General features: G+C 37.5%; 1 protein-coding gene across 1 annotated transcript in view; it reads right to left on the reverse strand.

Annotated features, from left to right (window-relative positions):
• Positions 1-22,775, reverse strand: part of STMN2 (stathmin 2) — a 52,059-nt gene that overhangs the window by 23,552 nt on the left and 5,732 nt on the right. Inside the window, exon 2 of the mRNA XM_082674470.1 lies at positions 840-935. Coding sequence (XP_082530596.1) covers positions 840-935 — 96 coding nt within the window. The remainder of the gene's footprint in view (positions 1-839; positions 936-22,775) is intronic.

Raw genomic sequence — 22,775 nt, forward strand, 5'->3', positions numbered from 1 at the left:
TTCTACTACATATATAACTGCACCAAACATTTTGATTAAATGGACTGAATTACGTAAAAGTGGTATTGTTGATAATGTCAGCTACCATTTTGAATGCTTACAAGAGGCCAGGCTCTATGCTAAACATGAAACCATTTAAACCCACAACACCACTGGGAGGAAGATATTAGAGTTAAATCGGGCTCAAAGAATCTAAGTTACTTGCCCGAGGTCATGCAGATACTGGCAGAACCAGGAAGGTAATCAAATTAAGTCGTATGAATCAGGATAAATCAAACCAAAAGGGTTTTACTGCAAAATAAGGTTCATAGCTAATGCCAGTTCTTTAGGATTTTCTTTTAAAATCCTCTTTATCTGGGGCTTCATAGGTCGGTTTTACTACTGGAACTTATTAGGTTGTTGACAGCACACACAAAATACGGGGATTTTATAAAGACTACACTAAAAAACTGTGATGGTGGTTGATTTTCTCTCCTGAGTTTTCTAACTACAAAGCATTTTCTTGCAAATTGTGATCTCTAATTACAGCTTAGCATATCATGTTATTTGCAAAGAAAAGCCTCGGACATATTGTGGTTGTTGACATGCTGGATGCGATGGCTAATAAGCACTCAGCCATGTTTCTTAAGAGACATTAATGTGCTGTTATTAGCATCAAACTCATACTGTTTTGAGCAAACGGCAATCAATAAGACCCATTAGCTAGACCCGGCAGGTCAACAGTAATATCCACAAAATATTGATTTAATTATATCAGGAACTTTGAGACAGAAACAAATATATCCAAGCTTTGCCAACTGATCCAGCCAGCAGGGGCATTTCTATTGTAGGCATCTTACCATCGTAAGTATAGATGTTGATGTTGCGAGGTTCCGGGTAGAAGCAAGAGCAGATCAGTGACAGCATGGACAGCTCCTTCATTTTTTCCTTGTAGGCTGAAACAAAAGGCTCAAGATTAGTATCTATCATTTTCTGAATTTCCTCTGAACGTTTCTTTTAACCTGAGTAATAATTGTAGCCTCCTGAAGAATGAATGTTGCCAGGGACACTGCTCTCTTTCACAAAATATAAATGAACGAAAGATGGAAACGGACTCTGGGGTGCATCTTCCTTATTACAGAGGACATAAAACACAAATTGTTGCAGGTTAGATAAGAAGTGAGAGAAAGGGAGCTAGAGAAAGAAAGGAAGGTAGAAGGAAATGAGATCCAGCAGGGTAGGAGGGAGAGACAGGAAGATACAGAGGAAGCAGAAACAGACAAAATGGGCAAAGAGAAAGGTCCATTCCAGTACATTTGCACGCAGGTCTGTTGTATATAAATCAGCTTCAGGAGGTGTCCTTTGCTGGTTGACCCTGAATGGCCACATACCCATTTGGAGAGTCAGAGAACTCACCAGGATAGTTATTAAGCAAATATTGATATATCTTGCAGGGGCCAATGTTGCTTATTTCTCTTCATCCCAAGTGCACTTTTTTTTTATCTCCCTCTTTCCACACACACCAAAAACCTGGACCTGAGATCTGATGAGGATGTCTCTTCCTCTCTGCACACTCAGTTTGGATGCCAAGCAGCTGCTGGAGTTCAGACCTTCCTCCCCCTTCACTCCCCCCACCCCCCCATTTCATTTTCCCCTTTGTCCTTCAAGAGGTCTCCTGTCTAGGCAACCTTAGAGGGCCTCTTATCACGTTGGTCATCACCGGGACAAGTGACGACCAGATGGGGATAAAGAGGTGGGATCCTCTCACCTTTGTTGGTTATATAATTAGCAAAATTAATAAATTAAGGAAAATGGAAGAAAAATAATAGAGACAATGTGCACTGACTTGTGAGAAAGTATAAACAAATGGTGATGTCCTAACATATTGAACCTCACAGGGGGCATGTACCTCTTGGCAGGATCTTCTGATCATTATGTAACCCATGGAAGAGGAGTACCTTGGCAAGGCGAGAATCTGCAGAAGATTGTTTGGGCATTATTGCCACGTGCATCTTTGGTTAGCCAGTAGGAAACAGATTCAGTATCTGGATGTTTTAGAGCTACCGAAATTTAGGTTGGGAGGATTCTAAGCGATCATTTAGTCAACTGTCCACCCATTGTGCCATCAATTTTGCAAATGAAATGGCCCACAGAGGCTGAAGTCATATATGGCCAGTGACAAAGTTGGGATCTCTGGATAAAATGTAGTAAATCAATGTGTCTTAAGATTGCCAAGAGGCTTTCTTCTAGCTCTACTTTCAGAATGAGATTCAATGTGCCAAGAGGGCTAGACATGCTTGCACACCGTTGAACCATACACAAAGACCAATAGTGTCATACTGCATATGGTTCAACCTAACACATCCAGAGCATCTCTCTAAAGGAATCTCCATCCCTATTTAGCTTATTTCCTTAAAATAAGCAACACAATTTGCCTTGTGCCAGAATAGTCCTGCCAACACCCATTCTGAGAGATTTTTACTGGATGCCTTTGGAATTTTAGAAGGCTGAAACCATATTTCTTTGTCCTATGTGTCTATAAATAAAATTATGTCACTTATAAAGGTCCAAGCCTATCTTCACATGGATGTTCAGCGTGAATCACAATATCTGTCACATAAAAGCATTTTGTGGTTCAATGCATTTAATTCCATGAACTGATTAAAACCAAAACAGCAAGCCTTTGTAGGCTTGTACCTTTTTCTGGTAAGAGGACACCAAATGGTACCCAAAATATTTTGCAAAATTAAGCACATATTAGAAGCACATGTTAAAGACATCAACTTTATTAGGGAAAGGCAATCCAAAAGCAAAATAAAAGATATTCTGTCTCATAGAAAAGGGAACCTTTCTATACTGTTGGTAGGGATGTAAATTGGTGCAGCCACTATGGAAAACAGTATGGAGTTTCCTTAAAAAAACTGAAATAGAAATACCATATGATCCAGGAATCCCATTACTGGATATCCAGAAAAGATGAAAACTCTAATTTGGAAAGATATATGCACCCCAATGTTCATACTAGCACTATTTACAATAGCCAAGACATGGAAACAACCCAAGTTCCCATCAACCAGTGACTGGTTTAAGAAGATGTAGGGAGTGTATATATATATATATAAAATGGAAAATTACTCAGCCATAAAAAAGAAATACTGCCATTTGCAGCAACCTGGATGGACATAGAGAATATCATACTAAATGAAGTAAGTCAGACAAAGATAAATATTATACGATGTCTCTTATGTGTGGAATCTAAAGAATAATACAAAAGAATCTATATCAGAAATCTAATCTAATCTAAAACAGAAACAGACTATCTAATCTAAAACAGAAACAGACTCACAGACATAGAAAACAAACTTATGGTTACCAAAGGGGAAAGGGAGGGGGCAGGGATAAATTAGGAGTATGGGATTAACAGATTAAAAACTACTATGCATAAAATAGATAAGCAACAAGGATTTACTGTATAGCACAGGGAACAATATTCAATATCTTGTAATAACCTATAATGGAAAATAATCCGAAAAATATATAAAACAGAATCACTTTTCTGTACACCTGAAACTAACAATATTGTAAATCAGCTATACTTCAATAAAAAAAGATTTTCCATTTTATAGAGAGGTAACAGATTAAAGCTGTAAAAGCAAATGAATTCCTACTGAAGAAAACATTCCTCAACATCTGTCCTCAGTTTCCTGTAAATGAAGTTCACCAATTTTCAGTAAGGTCACTGATCTAATTAAGATTGATAAGGGTGTAAACGTTGTCAGGAACCAACACACTTAGAGCCCATGTGTAATATATAACTGTGACTGATAAAAATGTTTGTTCTTTCCTCTCTTAGGTGGTCTGGGGACAAACCCCAGCTCATCTCCATGGGTGATTTCTTTAACAGCATCCTTACTTTGATTATTTTTTTTAAAACATCAGGGCCTGTGACTCTACATGGCACGACTCTATCCAGTAGTAGTCATTGCATAGATTTTCGCTGATATAGTTGCTCTGAATCCTATGGAACCCCGTAAAACCAGTTGCAACCACAGCGCAAGCAAATTCTGATTGTTTCCATGCAGCAAAGGCATACTGTGAAGACGGGTCTCCTTTCCACTTGCTGCAGTTGCCCAAGACTTTCCCCAGATGGCATTACCCTTCCTAATAGTCTCCACTCATCTCCATCCTTCCCAAGATCTGAATCCCAATTCAGATCACCCCTCTTCAGCGTTTCCCTCTCTTCGGGGGTACTCCCACATTCATCCCCTGTTGTCCTTAGTAGGCTATACTACATAATCATGATTATACACTGTTATACTTGATTATATACTGTTTCAGGTCATTCACTACTGGTTTCTGATGCGTAAGTTTTGTTTACTAAACTAAACTCTTTGAAGGCAAATGTTGCATCTTACTCATTTATGAAATAATTTACAGCATAGTTCTGAATGGAACAGAAAGCAGTTGCTTAATAAATAGTTGTTGGCTATTTTGCTCACTGATCTCCCGTTGTGGAGCACAGGCTCCGGACGCGCAGGCTCAGTGGCCATGGCTCACGGGCCCAGCCGCTCCGCGGCATGTGGGATCTTCCCAGACCGGGGCATGAACCCGTGTCCCCTGCATCGGCAGGCGGACTCTCAACCACTGCGCCACCAGGGAAGCCCTGATTTTAAATCAATCTCTCAATTGACAAGTATCAATATTTATGATCACCACCTATGGTCAAGAGTTTCTGTGAGGCATTATGAAATTAAAAAGAGATACAATATATGTGTCCTCATTCTTAAGGAGCTTTCAAGTCAGGGAAATGAAGTATATGGATATAAAAAGCAATAGAAACATGCAAAATAGGGTAAGTGTCAAATAGAGGTAGATGATTTGTACTAGAAATTCAGAAGAACCTCAAAGCCCTGGGGCTGTAGGGAGGGTGGTCAGCAATGGCTTTACAGTTAGAGTTGCCAGATTTAGCAAATAAAAATACCAATACCTAGTTCAGTTTTAATCCAAATATTGCACGGGACATACTGAAAACCATTCCTTGCTTTTGCGAAATTCAAATTTAACTGGGTACCTTGTATTTTATATGGCAACCAGAGCAAATGGACCAGGGTCATAAGACTGAGTAGGGTTGAGGAAAGCAAAGAAGAGAGGAGGTATATTTGTTATTGTTGACATGGAAATGGGTTTACAAAGAGACCATATGGAAAACTTTTGTGAGTGGAACAGTGAGCTTACATAAGGATGGATGACTCAACTCAGCTTCAGGGAGCATAATTCAATTCCAGGTCTTTGCGAATGGCCTTCTCTGTGTTTCAGGAGACAGCTTTTTCATAGACTACACTACAAAGCGTTTTTTAGAAGTTGTGTCCTGATAGTAAGTCTTCTTTGAGGTCAATTTGGCTCCAAGATTTTGGGTAAGATGTTCTGAAATTTTCCTCATGTAAAAGGGTTGCTGGGACTTAAAAACATTATGTGTACATTAAAACATGGATATATACAAGAATGTTAGAATTTCAAGAATTTTAAATGTGTAAACTTAAAAGAAATTTGAATTTGAGAGTTTAGTTTTGAGTCCACCCTTAGGAATATTTAGGTGAGAAAGTTTGAAAAGCACAGAGTTGGCAATGGGTTGGTTCACTGTAAGTCCTGGCTTGCCTGCATCGTTCTGGTTTAGCCCATTAGTAACATTAATACCGTCCCCATTCACGGTCGAAACGTTTGGCTATTACGAGTCATCCTAGCAACAGGAAGCCATTGAACGTTTTGAAAGTGGAATTACCTGATAAAAGCTCTTCTTAGACCTATTTGGCCGTTTTATGCAGGAAAGGTCCATCGCTAGGAGACACACTTAAGAAACAGTTGAATAAAGTTCAGCAGGTAATGCAGTGTGGTTTGGGGAAAGGGTAGTGCAGAGGAAAAGGAAAGGGAAGATGCAGGGGACTTTATGAAAGATGAATTGATAGAAAAGAATACCTAAATTTGGAGTCAAGGGTAGATGGAAGAGAGTGAGAGATCCTAATGGATGGGTAGCCAAGGGAAGCTTTCCAGAAAAAGGATTGCTAAAACTCAGTCCAGCTCATCTAGGATGAGCTGGCCTTGCAGAAAATAGACCATGGGTTGAGGTACGGAAATATATATAATTTGAATAAACTTTTTTATTGACAATAAAACAAATCCCAAGCAAACGTGAATGCTATTAGAAACATGTTATTAAGATTTCAGTATTGAAATTTCATACTTTGAATTGACAATCATTTTCTTCATTGGTTTTTGGGAATCAGCATATATTAATCTTTTCACTACACCCAACACCAAGCAGAGCGTGCATGTTTGTAAGGATGTGGGAAGAGATAGGTAATTCCATATAATGTTTTTCATTGTTGCTTGCATTTGCTATTTACTATTAATGTTTACAGGTAAGTGTATTTCTCTAGTAAATTCATTTAAAATTCAACCCACATGATGCGTAATGATTTTATAGCAATATCCACTTAACCTAATGGTGTATGAACGCTGATATTTTTTCCATTCTTCTAAATGGCTACAATGAACTATGAATAATGGCAACAGCTGCGATTTGTTGAGAACAAACAATGCACCAGGCATGGTGCTAGCTGGTTGCATGTATTTTCTCATTTAATCATCTCAACAATATGATGAGAGGTACTATAATTAGTCCAGATTTACAGATGAAATTAAAAGACTCAGAGAGGTGGTGTAGCTTGCCCGATGTGCAGTAGATGATAAAAGTGTGGAGTTTAGTTTGAATGTAGGTCTGCCTGACTCTAAACGCTTTGCTGCTAATGTTATTCACTTCCGCAAGAATTTGCTCAGGTGTATTACACTTAACTTCACCATCTACATATTGTCTCTAACTAGAAAATAATGCATATTATTACTGATTTTTAAAATGACAAGTTCAAGACTTTTTTCTTTCCCATTTTTTCTTTGGCATTTGTTGTTTAACTTTATTGACTGCATGGCTATAGGTAAGTATAGGGGTTTATAGAACGAAAATGTAACTTTTCTTTTACGTGTGGATTTTACTTGGTACAGAGATGGTTAGAAAACACAGGAACAGTTTCTCAAAGCGAACTTTGAGTATATGTATATTTTATTATATGAGTAAATATATCCTTACACACTCATATTCCAGCTAATGAGGTAAAAAGAGAAAGTGGTAATTATCTAGGCATTTTAGGAAAAAAATACTTTTGCATCAGTTATTTGGATTATTATTTTAAGGATGATATATTTTGGCAGGCAATCACCTAAATTTTCTCAATTTTTTTTTTGGCTTTTTCCTCTGTGTGTGTGTGTGTGTGTGTGTGTGTGTGTGTGTGTTTGTGTGTCTGTGAATCTGGAGATTGTGCTTCTCCCTCGAGGAACAAAGAGTGGTTGAGGAGAACAATACAATCCGTACTAGAGACTTAATTATCAGATTAGATTTTGGCATAGATTAAAATAGCAGAGATTTTGTTTACTTAGTAAAATATGAAATAGACACACACACATATATATGTATATACATATAAAATTATTTCTCCCATTCTTCTAAATATATATCACAAGCTCTAAGCCCTTTGCTCAAAATTTCAAATACATCTTAATTTTATACACTTTGTGTTTCAACAAGACAATAATCTATATTATTCATGACAATATACTCCATTACTTTTGAAAGGCTTGAATAATTAAAATTAAGTGTTTTAAAAATGTTCAATGTTTTTTTCACCTGGCTTGTGTGGGAACGACCATCAATATGAGTTCTCATACTTACTTTGTTGTTTTTTGATTTAGAATCAGTAGTATCACAAAAATGTCTTCCATTTATTCATTCTGGGCAAAATTTTATTTGACTCAGTTTTGGCTAATGCAGAGTATAAAAAAGAAATAATATGCATTAGACTTCCTGTTAACATGTGAAAGACAGTTAAGGAATGCTCTGAAAATGTCATTAATATACTACTTTGGAAGAAAATATCTCATAATCTCTGGATGCGCTACTGGTCTGTGTTCCCATATAGCAGTGCTAACCATAAGAACAGAGTCATTCAAGGCACTCGTTGCCTGACCGTGGATTTGTGTTTTGGGGGCTCTGATGAGGGATGCTCAGGGTCTGTTAGCACATTGATTTTCCTCCTTTCCTTTCTCATGTTTTACCTGCAATCATTGATCATTTTAGTCCAGTAGCGGGTGGGGGTGGGGTTTCTTGGGAAGTCCTAAGTTACTCAGTTTGGAGTCAACCTAAATTTCTTCTTTTGAAAGGTCTCTGGCAAGAAAGTAAAGGACAAAGTTAGATGATATACAGAATGCAGGATATAAGTTCCTTGCAATGATTTTACAGCAAGTAGATTTGCATTGGTTTCTAAGAGATTTCATTGACAACATTTTTTTATTTGAAGCTTTCCAATTTATATAAGCAGTGAATTAAAAGCACCTCTTTTGGGCTTCCCTGGTGGCGCAGTGGTTGAGAGTCCGCCTGCCGATGCAGGGGACACGGGCTCGTGCCCCGGTCCGGGAAGATCCCACATGCCGCAGAGCGGCTGGGCCCCGTGAGCCATGGCCGCTGAGCCTGCGCGTCCGGAGCCTGTGCTCCGCAACGGGAGGGGCCCCAACAGTGAGGGGCCCGCGTACCGCAAAAAGAAAAAAGAAAGAAAGAAAAAAAAGCAGCACCTCTTTCTTTGGGAAAAAACGCTGTCATTTCCAGGTAGGGGCATCTTTAGGATCCGGCAAGCTGGGGGCGATAGTTGTGGACATTCCTGGCAGTCCTCGTTGCTGTTGCCAGGGTTTAAATGATAGATAATGGGAGAAACAGGGTACTCTGCTAATTGATTCTAAAAAGACTCAAGACTTACACCCACAGTCATTAAACACTGAACTCACACTCTACCACTGATCTCCTAGATCTGACTTCTCTCTGTGCCTCCTATTATGTGTCTTTAAATAGATGGGAATCCGTTACCTATAAGCTCTTTTTTTGATGCCTTCTTTATCCATGTCATAAATTAAGCTCCCGCAGCTCATCTTAACTTGCTTTTGGCCGTATTGTGTTATTGTGTGTGCGTGTGTATGTGTATTGTGTTTGGTAGTCTGATTGCTTTGAGGTCCTAGAGCCTGAGGTCAGATTATCTTCTAAAAGTCAAATCTATCATCCCGTTTAGAAATACTTTCAGGAGTTCCGTCACTGTGATTTTCTTCTTGAAAGATGAAATAGACTAAAATGATTCTATTTAAAACATTTGCATACTATACTGGCTTCAATTTGGACCCTAAAAAAACCTTAGCTTGATGAATATGTAATTGAGAATTCAACATTTACATGAAAAAGAAATCTCTAATTTTTCAAGATCTATTTTAACATCCCAGATCACTGATATGAAGTAATGTTCTAGATATTTCTGCCATGATGATGTAATGCTAATCCAAATAAATATGGATTCGGTTTGTATTTATTCCACTCACATCTCCCCACAAGGATTATGATCTCCTAAGCTATAATAACCAGGGAGGTTCTGAAAGATTAATATTTTCATCAGCCAGAGCGGCATACTTTTTCTGTAGGAATAGATAGCAAATCAAATAAAGGAACATTTAAGAAGGTCAAAGCTGTACAACCCATCATTGGATTTTACAGAAACATATGAGGCTCTTAAATTTCAATTCCATTGATTCTTGGAAAAACAATGGTGACAAGGAAAAGAAATTGGGTGACATGAATCAGTCCTTGTGATCAAAATTGTAATAAAAGCAGTAAATTGTATCAATTTGGGACCTCACCTTACTCTTGATTCCAGGCCAAGCACCTGTTGAGTTTAATGAGAATTCCGCTGTGTCATGCAGGGTCTTGTTCTTTTATCTTTCCCCTGGTAAAGAAATTCTTGTAGTTCTACATGGAGACCAAACTGTGGTTTGGTCTACGCTGTGGTTTCCAGGGGTAATGGGAGCACTTTATTCTGTCTGCAATTCAAGATTTTATCAGCAAGCCTAATTCTGGGTACCGAGGGATGTCTTTTTCTTAAGTCACCAGTAGTCACAAGCCTAGGAGGATAGCTAAATTGGTTGGGACTTAAATGAGACAAAGCCAGAGTGAAAGAACAGAGAGACCATGCATCTGGCTGAGTGGAGTTCTCGTAGAGGAGTGACTCTTTTCTCCCCTTCCCTTCAGTCTCCTGATGGGGAGGCAACCTCCATTTGAGGGCTGCCATGATGTTCTCTGAATTGTGTCTCCACAATGGCTGAATGTGACACCCAAGTGATTTAAATCTCTTCCCATTATTTCTTAATTTTTTGGTTGAAGAGTAAAAAAATATTTTGCATCCATTCTTAATTCAGCAAAACATACTTCTTATGCAGACTGACTATTGCATTTGTGGTATAAATTCTAGAATCAAAAATGTTTTGGTCATCGATGATGAGGATGTTGGCTTCCTTTTTCACTTTGTTGTAACATGTAGCCTTTCTCTAGAAAATAAGCCCTGGCTTCTCCTTCACATGGATTTTAGAATTAAGTCTGACTATGATTCATGTTTTTGTGTTGCATAAGGAAGTATAAAACTACATATATGGTGAATTCCTTATTATGTTCTCAGTGAAAGCAGGAACTTCCAGAAATGAAAAATGCAAGACTTTTATTACAAGCGCAAAACAAAAAACCTGTAATATAAGATTCACATGACTTTATCTCACTTAATAGGTCAGTTGAATTTCCCCATGAATTAACCAGTGGTTTAGATGCTGAGAAGACAAACAATGATTTCAAAGAGAAGCCTCTCTATGATTACAAGATGGGGTTGCCTGTATTCAGATAATGGAATATGCTAATTAATACAGAACACTGAGAAGAAACACAGTCCGATTAAGCGGGGACTCTGCAGTAATTTGTGTGATAAGCCTTATCAGTTATATCCTGATTTAATTCCTCTACCAATCTGAAAATTTGCCAGAAGTCGAAAGCATAGTTCTTGAAGTTTGCCCATAAACCTCAACTCCCTTGGAACGGTGTAAAGTTTCTACACATTTAAAGAGTCCCACGCTGTTGTTTTAGTTCTAAGTGCGTCTTACAAAACCCTTACTACTTGTAATAGTTACTAGCATCAACTGCGAATAAAAGAAGTATTTAACTTGCTGTTATTGCCAAATAATACTTATTAAGTTTCCATTGAATAGAATCCTTATCTGGGTAGTATACAAATTGTCCTTAGAGCAGTTTTTCTAAATTCTTTCTTAGGAAATGAATGGCATATAATGATTAATAGACAATATTTCAGGAAAAGGCCACAAAAGCCTCATGTAGGAGCCAGCATTTTGCTTGCTTCCCAAAACCTAAGAATTCTAGAGTCTTAAATGAAACTTTGTAAAATGCAACAGAATGTAACATTTACTCAATAGTGCTCTAAAAGTTGGATTTTTAAATCATATTTATTAGAGTTTGGTTTTAGTCATCCATTCAAAACCTGTGTATTAAAAGCTTAGGTAACTGGCTTAGTGAACAAAAACTGAGCAGTCAGGTAAATTTTTTCCCCTGAATGAAAACAAGTCTTGTGACCTTGTTAGTCACACTTAAGTAATGTGTCCTGCAGTCACTTTGTGTCAAAGAGAATAGAATGAACAAATATATATTTAAAAATATAGGAAATGTAAATATTGTCAAGGTTTAGAATTGCCACTGATATTTAAAAATTTGAGCGATACCATTGATTGAGTATCTCTGCAAGTATGTGAGAGTACTGGAGCCTTTGAGATGAATGTGAAACCTCTTAATATTACGGCTTCTACTGTGTAATTATCTTCAGCGTCCATTCTTGAGGCAGGTAAATAGTGTGGAAGAAATCCTCAGGTTAATGTAGATATGCCATGAAAACTGCTTTTTTGTTTTGGAAATCAAATGCTACTTCTTCAAGCTTTGCCATGTAAAGACTCATTTTCTGAAATAGGATTCATCCCATCACATACTAGAACTTGAATTCGTATAATTTTCTGCCAGGAATGAAAAGCAGTGTAAAAAGAAAGTAAGAAAAACGTCGGGAGCTTCTGAATTCCACAGTCCCTTTTGTGTCATCACTGTTACAAACAAGATTAAAATATAAAAGACAACTTGGTCCAAGAAAAGTATTTCTAAATTTTCTTTCTTTCACATGCATTTTGTTTCTTCTGGAAATAAAAGTTCTTCTAAGAAACGGTAATTTTCAGTGATGCAAAAGTTTTGTATGCTCATGCTATGATAAATGTAGTTTTGTTAAGTTATTGTTCTTTGCATGCCAAAGTATCACTTTGCCTTTTTTGTAATAAAGTAAATGGCTACAGAAAGGATAAAGAGATTGAAATTTGGGTTTTGATTTATTTGAAATAAGCAATACACATCACAAAAAAACCCAGAGAGATTAAAAAAGTAACTGTATGTTCTCTTACAGGCGGATTTCATAATACGCTTAACCTATAAGATACAAATAAAAATACCTGAGTGATCAGGAGGGTTTGTTCATACTTTGAGGAAATATATTATGAGGTTTTTAGTTTGTTTTGGTTATGCATTTTGTTTCTGTACTTTAGTGAAATCTGGTTGACCTGGATTGGTGAGCAGTTTCTCAAAGAGTTACTTTAAGGTCATCAATATAAATATGTTTAGATTATTAATAAGTCTGCATTTTGTCTAATGTAATTGGAATCACTAGCCTTAGCTCTGTAGAACTGGAAGGAACAGCAGAAATAATCTAAATAATCTAATGATAGTCTCATTTTATACATGAAGAAATCAAACTTTATAACCTTAGTTTTTTAAAGGTCTTCCCCCACTTTGGGGATGGTAGATGGTGTGGTGGTGGTGATGACAGGGACAGAGGGAAAACAGCAATGGGAGAAAGGTGTAATGAGTGGAAGTGATGAAAGGCTTTTAAAAAAATCATCTTTCTTTGATATTTGACTCTTTCTCCTGCTTCTAAATCTGGTTGTGCATTTTTGATGTGGGGTGATACAAAGCAATTTATTTGCATTGTGGCAGTTTTTTTTTTTTTTCCTTTCCTAAAACCTAAGCATCATTGATCTCCTCTTCCAGAGCACTTGGAACAGCCTTTCGGAGGGCTTCACACACTTTCATCCTTCTTGGGAAGCAAATTCATCTGCATGTGAAGACCAGTGCCTCACGTATACATACAAAATTCTTGGAATGCACCCAGAATGGTGGTACTTGCTGCTTCTGCTGACCAAGGCAATATATACGTACCATGTATTACTTGTAGAATTCCTCCATTTACAAAATTTTCATGAAGAATGGCATTTCTCTTTTACTTTACAAAATTATGTAATGTGTTGCGATTCAACTACGCTCTTGGATAGTAGCTCAAGCCTTAATTAACCCCATGTTTCAGGTGGGAAAATAAGTATTAGATGGTGACTAGATTATATGACCTTTGAGGTCTTCTCAAAACTTAAGATTTTTCTGTTAAGAACTTGAGCAAGTCATTTAATTTTTCTGGACCCTTTTTTCATTGAGAGTTGGTATTTCCAAGCTCTGGAATTCTATGATTCTACAAATTTAGCAAATATTGTCTATAAATGAATTAACTTCCTCATTACATGCAGATTCATTTTTTTGTGTTTTCTGCACTAAGGGCTTTCTTTACTTACCTTCTTTTAAACAAATTATTTTAAGGCATTGCATTTTTAAAGAAAAGGAAAACTTACTCTTCATATTTCTGCTTTGTAAATTGTTTCCTCTTTCCAAATCTTGGTATTTCACAATAAATATTTACATGATAGACACAAAATGTTATATATAATGTGATTCATAAAGCAACTCATCATTTGAATTTCAAATTGTCAAACTATTTGAGCAAACTTAGCTTTTTCCCATACTACAAGGAAGATCTATTTTAAATATATATAAAAAAATATATTTTATGATTAGGCAGAATAGGTGATTCATAACATATGAGCTTTCTGGATGCCATCTGGAGCCCCGTTTGAATTCATGATACTCATTCCTAAGATATGAGAAAGATTACATGTTGGTATAACTGGTTGAGTGAGATCAGAATAACCTATGCTTCTTATTTTCTTTGTGGCAGCAAGTACTACAAGACTTGGTCATAAACACTCCCAGTAAAAAACTGAAGGTAAAATGGTATCAAGTGTTTGATCTGCATAGATAAATATGAATCAGAATTTGGCATAATAAATTGCTGATATTATTTTAAAAATCATAACTTGGTAATACATAATACTTAAAGGCACAATATGGGCTTTCCTTCACATTCTGTTTTCTCTAGATTCATTCGGCCTAAATACATTCATAAAAAAGTGTACTTGTGGTTTGGGATATTGCTCACAATTTCAAAAAGTTGGCCAAGTAATAATGTGTAGAGCAGGACAGAGGATCTGTGTACGAGGATGTGGTGACAATTCAGAAATGTCTCCAATGGTTGACTCATGCATTTCCATAAGGCTGAGTTTGCATCTCCCTAAAAATAGAAGTAACTCAAACTTAATGGTTTCCATCACAAAGGGCTTTGAGTCTCTTCTCCTTTCAAAGACACAGTCATGTTCCTGGCTTGTTTCACACAGCTTAGCCCTTATTCCTCTACTGTTGGGTTCGCTGCTAATCATTCCTTCCCAACTATATTTAAGGTTTTTGAGGGCGAGAGAAGGTGTCTCATTTAATGCATGCATGTAGTTATATGTAGCAGTTAGTGTTCTATAAAAGCTTATCTTCTGGTGGCTGAGCAGGGAGGAGCTGTCACCAGCTCCAGATGATATCCCCTGGATCTGTCAGTGACTCAGCTGGCTTCCCATTGAGACTAGCTTAAGAGTGGGGATTAAGAGTCCAGATGTTGGAGCCAGATTGAGCTCACCGATTATCTTCACTAAATTTACTAACTTCCTTTTATGCTACAGACTGGTATTTCCAGGTGCTTTGAAGTGGCCTACTTATCTCACTTAGCCCTTATCCCATAGCCGTAGCTATGGCGATAGTTTCAAAATGGCACTAGTTAGTGGCACAACTGTAATTGCTTGGCTCCCAGGCAAAATTTAAGCAGCCCCACCTACCTCTATGCTTCATAAAGTCAACTTCATGAAAACAGGTAATCACCTCTCTCTATGCAAGGAGAAAAAGGAGGCAGGTGAATGTTTCCTCTGCATTCATTTGTATGTTCTGTTGCTTTTTTGGCCACAATACTGACTTAAGATGAGTAGATATTACCTTGGGATAATGGAAAAAACTATGAGTGAGAGCTGAAGACTTACTTAGGCTCTAGCTCAGGATCTATCCAAACTTAACAATTTATTAAACCTTCTAAACATGAGTTTATTTATCCACAAAATGGGTATATTATTGTAAAGATTGAATTAAATCATGTATTGCGAAACTTAAGTGCTAACTCATGTAAGATCTTGTTAGCAAAGATTCTCTGATTTGCTCTTTATTCTTTGAGTGACTTTTGAAGTCTACAGGCCGTGGCTACAGTGAAATGCTGTGGCATCTTGCTTCTTGTTATGCTGTGGCTTCTCTTCATCCTTAGCTCATCAAATTACCGAACACAATCAGAGCCCCTACTTATGTCCAAGGGAGACTGTAGGTATAGTGGTTACCTAAGAGGGCTCCAGGGACTGATTTGTTTCAAATCCTGGCCTTAGCACCTACTGGCTGCATGTGGCTTTCCTTCCCTGCCTTCCTTTCCCAGCTGTGGAAATGGGGGTGATAATCTTCTCAGGGTGCTTGGGACAGCTGTCACTGCACTCGGCACACTACACTCAATACACGTTACCCAACAGTATCATTACTGCCGGCCACACGATGCTGTGAAGGCGACAAAGTACATGAAACGTGGTTCTGGCCTAAAAGAAGCCCTCAGTATAGTTGCATATAAGATAAAGAAATGTCTGTAGCAAAACACAGTTAACAACTGTTCCCAGTGAGGCAGCTGGAATGAAGAGAGAGGGCTTGAGATCTGAAACCCACCTTTGCCGTGAACAAGGTGTGTGACTTCCACAGTCACTTAACTTCCCTTGGCTTCTCCTATCCTTCCTTGTCCAGTGGGAATAATGAAACCTAAGAGTTGCCATAAAAATGAAATGGGAAGGGCTTCCCTGGTGGCGCAGTGGTTGAGAGTCCGCCTGCCAATGCAGGGGACACGGGTTCGTGCCCCGGTCCGGGAAGATCCCACATGCCGCGGAGCGGCTGGGCCCGTGAGCCATGGCCGCTGAGCCTGCGCATCCCGAGCCTGTGCTCCGCAACGGGAGAGGCCACAACAGTGAGAGGCCCGCGTACAGAAAAAAAAAAAAAAAAAAAAAATGAAATGGGAAAAAGGGCATAGGGACACGTGACATGTGACTGGTTCATGCATAGTAGGGGACAATAAATGATGGGAAATATGATGACGACAAAAAGGTGCTGCAAGTAGGTATGTGGCTAATCCCCAAGCTCACTGTTAAACAGTAAACCTGTAGAGTTCACAGGAAGAAAGATCAGGCAAAGCTAGATTTGAGGCTGCCTTGCAAAGCCTGCTACTCTTTTTCTCAAGCAGAACAAAGCTTTTTCAGAAGCAATTCTGAGAAATCCTATTTGACTTTTTAGCTGACCGTCCTCACCCTATGTATTCACCATTCACGTCTAAAATTTATCAAAAGTGATCGAATGTTGCCTATCTGTTGTCAGCAGCATCGTCCCTTTGCAGAAGTGGGTAGGCGTTTATTCTCTTCAGCTATGCAAGCAGGTCATAAAGTTCATCATTCTCTCCCAAGTTATATTTTTCTGCAATTCTTCTCTTGCATAAGTTGGAATACAGGTTCCTGCAACTCATAACAAATACAGACTGCTACTGTACACGCTAGAAAAAAATTCATTTTAAGAAAAATTTCAGCACGTGGAATTCAGTTCTTTCAAAGCAGCATAATTCAATGTTTCTTCAACGTTAATGCTGAACTTAGAAAAAATTCTCATCCTAGATACTGAATTTCATTTTCTTTTATTTGTTCTACTACTAAGCTTTTTTTTTTTTTAAACCAACTTTTTGGTTGATAGAAGAGACACAGTTCTTTTCTTTCTACCGTTGTGTTTTGGTTAGCCATTTCGGAAGCTTGTTCAGTTTTTTTAAAATGAAAGAATGTCTACATTGTCTTTAAAGCTGAACTCTTTTACCCACTGTAATATCTCATGATCTCGTGAGGATTTAAACTGTATTGATGCTTTCATATAAAGCTCCTCCTTTGTCATTATTTCACGTTTATGAGAAAGTAGGAGTATATCTTATCCTCTACATTTTATGGCCTATAAATATGAACAATATTGAGTATTTTTATATGTAGGTTGTTATTATCAACAGATTATACTCCATCATAGGTTACTAGGAGAAAAGCTATAATTCCTTGTGCTATACAGTATATCCTTATTGCTTATCTATTTTATACATAGTAGTTTGTATTTGTTAATCCCATACACCTAATTTGCTCCTTCCCTCTTCCCTTTGGTAACCACAAATTTATCTTCTATGTCTGTGAGTCTGTTTCTGTTTCACATATACGTTCATTTGTATTCTTTTTAGATTCCACATATAAGTAATATTATACAGTATTTCTTTCTCTGACAACAACCATGTAATTTAGGTGGTCTTATTTCCCCGAGATATAACTGAGCTATACCTAAGATATACTGTGAGATATAACCAAGAAAACAGTAGTATAGAAATAATAATTCACTCAAGGATTATCAACTAGTGAATAGGTGGAGCAAGATTTAAAATTACATCCATCCGGCTTCCCTGGTGGCGCAGTGGTTGACAGTCTGCCTGCCGATGCAGGGGATGCGGGTTCGTGCCCCGGTCCGGGAAGATCCCACATGCCGCGGAGCGGCTGGGCCCGTGAGCCATGGCCGCTGAGCCTGCGTGTCCGGAGCCTGTGCTCCACAACGGGAGAGGCCACAGCAGTGAGGCCCGCGTACCGCAAAAAAAAAAATAAATAAATAAATAAAAATAAAATTACATCCATCTAATTCCCATACCCACCTCTTATCTGCAAGAGGTCTCTTAGAGCACTTGAGTGGCTCTCTGTACTTCCTAACTGATGGTCTTAGTATATCATTATATGCTGCCTCATAATATTGTAGGGCAGTGTAATAAGATTGTTAAAATGGTGGAGACTTCTATTTATAGTTACAAGCTACAATTACTGGTTATTAATTTTTTTGTATGTACAAGGTCCTGTTTTCTTCAAAAGACTAAATTCTCCAAGGGTAAGGACCATGATTATTTATAGTTTTACAATACCTAGCATAGGCTTCAGAACAAAGCTGGTATTTGAATCTATTTTACTGCAGTTAATGCCATTAACTATTTTTTTTAACATCTTTATTGGAGTATAATTGCTTTACAATGGTGTGTGAGTTTCTGCTTTATAACAAAGTGAATCAGCTATACATATACATATGTCCCCATATCTCTTCCCTCTTGCATCTCCCTCCCTCCCACCCTCCCTCCCACCCCTCTAGGTGGTCACAGAGCGCCGAGCTGATCTCCCTGTGCTATGCGAATGCCATTAACTATTAATAAATTTAGACTGAAGGTAAACCCACTTAGTGTGTGCCTTTCCTCACTTGTGCATATTGTTACTGGAAAGGAGAAAGTGCTACATTTTATTAGTTTTGTTTTTATTATATATTATCATATCTAATATAAATGTAATATATATTAGATATATTCATATATATATCTAACCTAATCCTATCTAATACATATATATTAATATATATTAGATATCTATATCTTTTTATTGAAGTATAATTGACTTCAAAATTGTATTAGTGTCAGCTGCACAGCATATTGATTCTGTATATATACATTTTTTTTTTCGGTACGCGGGCCTCTCTCTGTTGTGGCCTCTCCCGTTGCGGAGCACAGGCTCCGGACGCGCAGGCTCAGCGGCCATGGCTCACGGGCCCAGCCGCTCCGCGGCATGTGGGATCTTCCCGGCATGTGGGATCTTCCCGGACCAGGGCACCAACCCGTGTTCCCTGCATCGGCAGGCGGACTCTCAACCACTGCGCCACCAGGGAAGCTCTGATTCAATATTTTCATACATTATAAAATGATTCCCACAATAAGTCTAATTACCATCTGTCATCATACAAAGTTATTACAATATTATTTATTATATTCCCTATGCTATACATTACATCCCTGTGACTTATTTATTTTATAACTGAAAGTTTGTACCTTTTAGTCTCCCTCACCTATTTTCCCCAACCCCCCCTTTCTGCCCCCTGGGAACCACCAGTTTGTCCTCTGTATCTATGACTCTGTTTCTATTTTGTTTTGTTTGTTCATTTGTTTTGTAGATTCCACATATCAGTGAAATTACATACACACACACACACACACACACACACACACACACACATATATTGTATGTATACATAGATACATATATCTTTGTTAGACCTGTGTTCTGGCCCTAGCTCTAAAACTTACCACATGTGAACGTTACTAAATTCTTTGAGCTTAAATTTGCTCATTTTTAAACAGAGTGACATGTATACTATGCCCATCTCATAAGAATTATAGGAAGGTTACAAAGTATGGCACAGGTGAGTATTTTCTGAGAACTACAAGGTCTCACATTGATAGATCATGCTATCCAATTTTTCTTTTGAATGTTTTCAGTCTTCTGTGTTTATCTGCTCCTTTTTTTTTTTATTCTAAAAGTAAAGATTAGGTCAGAAATTGAATGAAAAGATGATTTTAAAAGTGACAGGAGTCTGTGCATGAAAAGGCTAGAATCAACTCTGGTAATTTGTCACGTGTTTGAACAATGAGACAGATGCTAACTGGCATTGCTCAGATAAGGCTGTAAGACTTAAAAAACAGCAGTAGATATTAGTGTGTCAGGAACAAAAAAGAACCACGCAGTAGTAAAGACAATTATGTACTGAAGCAGGGTTCCAAGGCAGGCTGCAGTAACTCTAGCTTCTGTTCAATTGCCTGAGATGGTTGGTGCCCCTCCCCATTAGAGTCTGGAAGTGGTAACAAGTGACATCTTGATGTGATTTTCTGGTCTCAGTTTTGCAACAGTCAAATGTTTTATACCGTTGAGCTTTATCATGTGAGTTAGGTTTCTGTTTACTAGGAAGCCCAAACTGAAAGACTGTTATTAGGTTTACTGTAAGCAGTTTTGTTGAATGGAAATTAAATTTTATGGCTGTCCTTAATAGAAAAAAAAATCTTCCGAAACAGGGAGTAGAATGAAAATTTAAACTTGAAAATACTTTCTTGTACAAGTATTTGTGGAACTAAGTTTAGATGAATTTCATCCATTTCTTTTCCGGATATAAAGGCGTACAACTAAAAGGTTGACAGATTCATATTACTGATCATCTATTGTGATACTAAGTACTTGTGCTAATGGATGATGTACAAATTCTGACATCTAAAGTACAATTATTCCAGAAGAATAACTGCTAAATAAGCACACTTATGGTCATTGCTTTACAATTAAAAAAAAAACAATTCCAGATAATACTATATTTAATGGAGTATACAAGAACTGTAATTATTTTTGATCACAAAAACAATTTTTTTAAATCTTATAATTGTTCAAAGTATTAAATATTTTAATCTGGAGGTCAACAAAATTGCAAATGAGGAAAAGCCTTAAAATTTTATTATGGTTTTACAGTATAACGTGTGGCTTCTTAAGTACAATTCCTAGAGAAGCTATATTTCTAGATGACTAGCAAAATGACTGCTGAAATGCATTAATTAACCTTTACATTCACATAAAAGTGTTTTGGGAGAACAAATGTACACAAAATGTTATCTTAATCATGACTAATAAAAATGGGTTACATAAACACAGGTTTTACTACTGCAAATGTCTCCTTGACAAATGACAGGACCTGATTCCTTTATTAAAAGATAATTAGAAATGTTTTGCAAGGGAGTCAGAGCCTTCCCACAGATCTCTCTTGCCTGAGTGTCTGCTCTTGAGGTAACAAGATGGAGAAAGTCTTGAAGCAATATCTAATGATTATGTTAAATGTGGATGCCATGGCCGTATCTCTCTTTTAGCTCTAGATTTATTTCATAAAACAAAATATTAAGGTTAAACATCTAGGGTCTACGGAACCAGCTAAGAGCCCATTTTGAAATGTGTCAACCGGAAGATACTGATTAGATTAAGTCAGAATTCTTTTTTTCCAGAAAAAAAATCACTGTGTCCACAAGAGAAGTCCCTGCTGTGTTCTTAGTTGAGCCTTCAGAGAGCAAAGTGATCCCATACATTAGAGCCCCCAAGGTCTTATAGCTCTCTTTCACCAAAAGCCTAAATCATAGCAATTATTTTAATAAGCCCCAGGTTAGCTATTAAAAGTCATTAATTTGAAGGTATTTCATCTTCAAGGTGGATCTGTGCTCAGAAAGGATAAGACCATCTGGCTTGTTAAACAAAATAGCAGTATCACTGGTTCAAACCCCATGATGGGAACACCTCTGAAGTCTAAGGGTACTGGTTAAAGGCAAAGATTCTGGAGCCAGAAGGCCTGGGTTCAAATTTTGGATCTGAATAACTGTGTGACTTTGGGCAAGTCATTCCTCTTTTCTGCACCTCAGTTTCCTCATCTGTAATAGTACATACTTTTTAGGGTTATTGGATGACGAACATGTTATAACATGTTATAAATGAACATAGCTAATATGTGTAAAGTGCTTAGTGCCTAGCATGTTATATACACTATATAAGGATGAAAGCAATAAATTAAAGTAACTTCTTATAGACACTCTGAAATTTACTTCTATGCCAGAGAAATGATCCTTGAAAACAAGCAATGTCACAGGAAAATTGTTGATTGAAGGACCAGTCAGGAAATTTTTTGCCTCATTCTTCAGGGTCCACTAGTTTAAATTTCTGTTATCTCCCAATGAAGTATACATACAGCTGCAGCAGACTGCTAGGATTAAACACTTAAAACACACGTTACTTTTAGAATGCTGTCTTAGCACGTCTTCTTCCTTTTTAAATGTACCAGGAGTTGCAAAATTGAAAGTTCCCTAGCTTTTGAGAGACCCTGAAATGAACAGTTAAGAACAACAGGAACAAAGGGATGGATAAGCTTTAGGCTTAATCCAACTTCATGGGGAAAAAGTACATCTTATCATCTCTATGGCCAGTTTTATTTGGGACCATGTTTTTAGTGCCCTATTTGGGAAACGGTAAATTTCTAATTTGAGATATTTCATGCATAGTATCATTTTTGCAGGAGAGCATTTCCCGAGATGTGGTGATGTTTGCAGGGTCAGCCACCCACTGCATGCCAGGACTGACATAGTACATCTTTGATGATATTCCCTGAAGACCCATTTTTTACCTCTAGGTTGACTTTCTTAGAAAGTTAGTATAGAATAATGGAGTTCCTTTATTGGCTTAAGTAAGCAGAAAACACACACGTAATGTTTTCAAATATACAGCCATACTCAATAAATTATTAATAATTTGCTCATGTGGTATCCAGGAAGAAATGTTCTGTTAGATAACTTGGTAAGTAAAAAGTATGGGATATGCTGAGAGACAACTTTAGAGCTGCTCAATCCTCTGTGTTAATTTCCTTAGTATGTAGAGTATTTGCAATGAATTAACTATATGGTAATGGGGTTACAGACTTTTGCACTATATTCTATAACTAAAAGTTTCCGAATTGAACTTTTTGTTCTGCGCATTGTTTTGTAAACGACAGTAAACTAGCAGTATTGATTTATCGTCCTTCTCAACTGTGCTGCAAGCCACATTCATTTTTTTCTTACACACACACACCA

Source organism: Grampus griseus (assembly GCF_964374135.1).
Source record: "Grampus griseus genome assembly, chromosome: 17".
In the NCBI taxonomy this organism is placed as follows: Eukaryota; Metazoa; Chordata; class Mammalia; order Artiodactyla; family Delphinidae; genus Grampus; species Grampus griseus.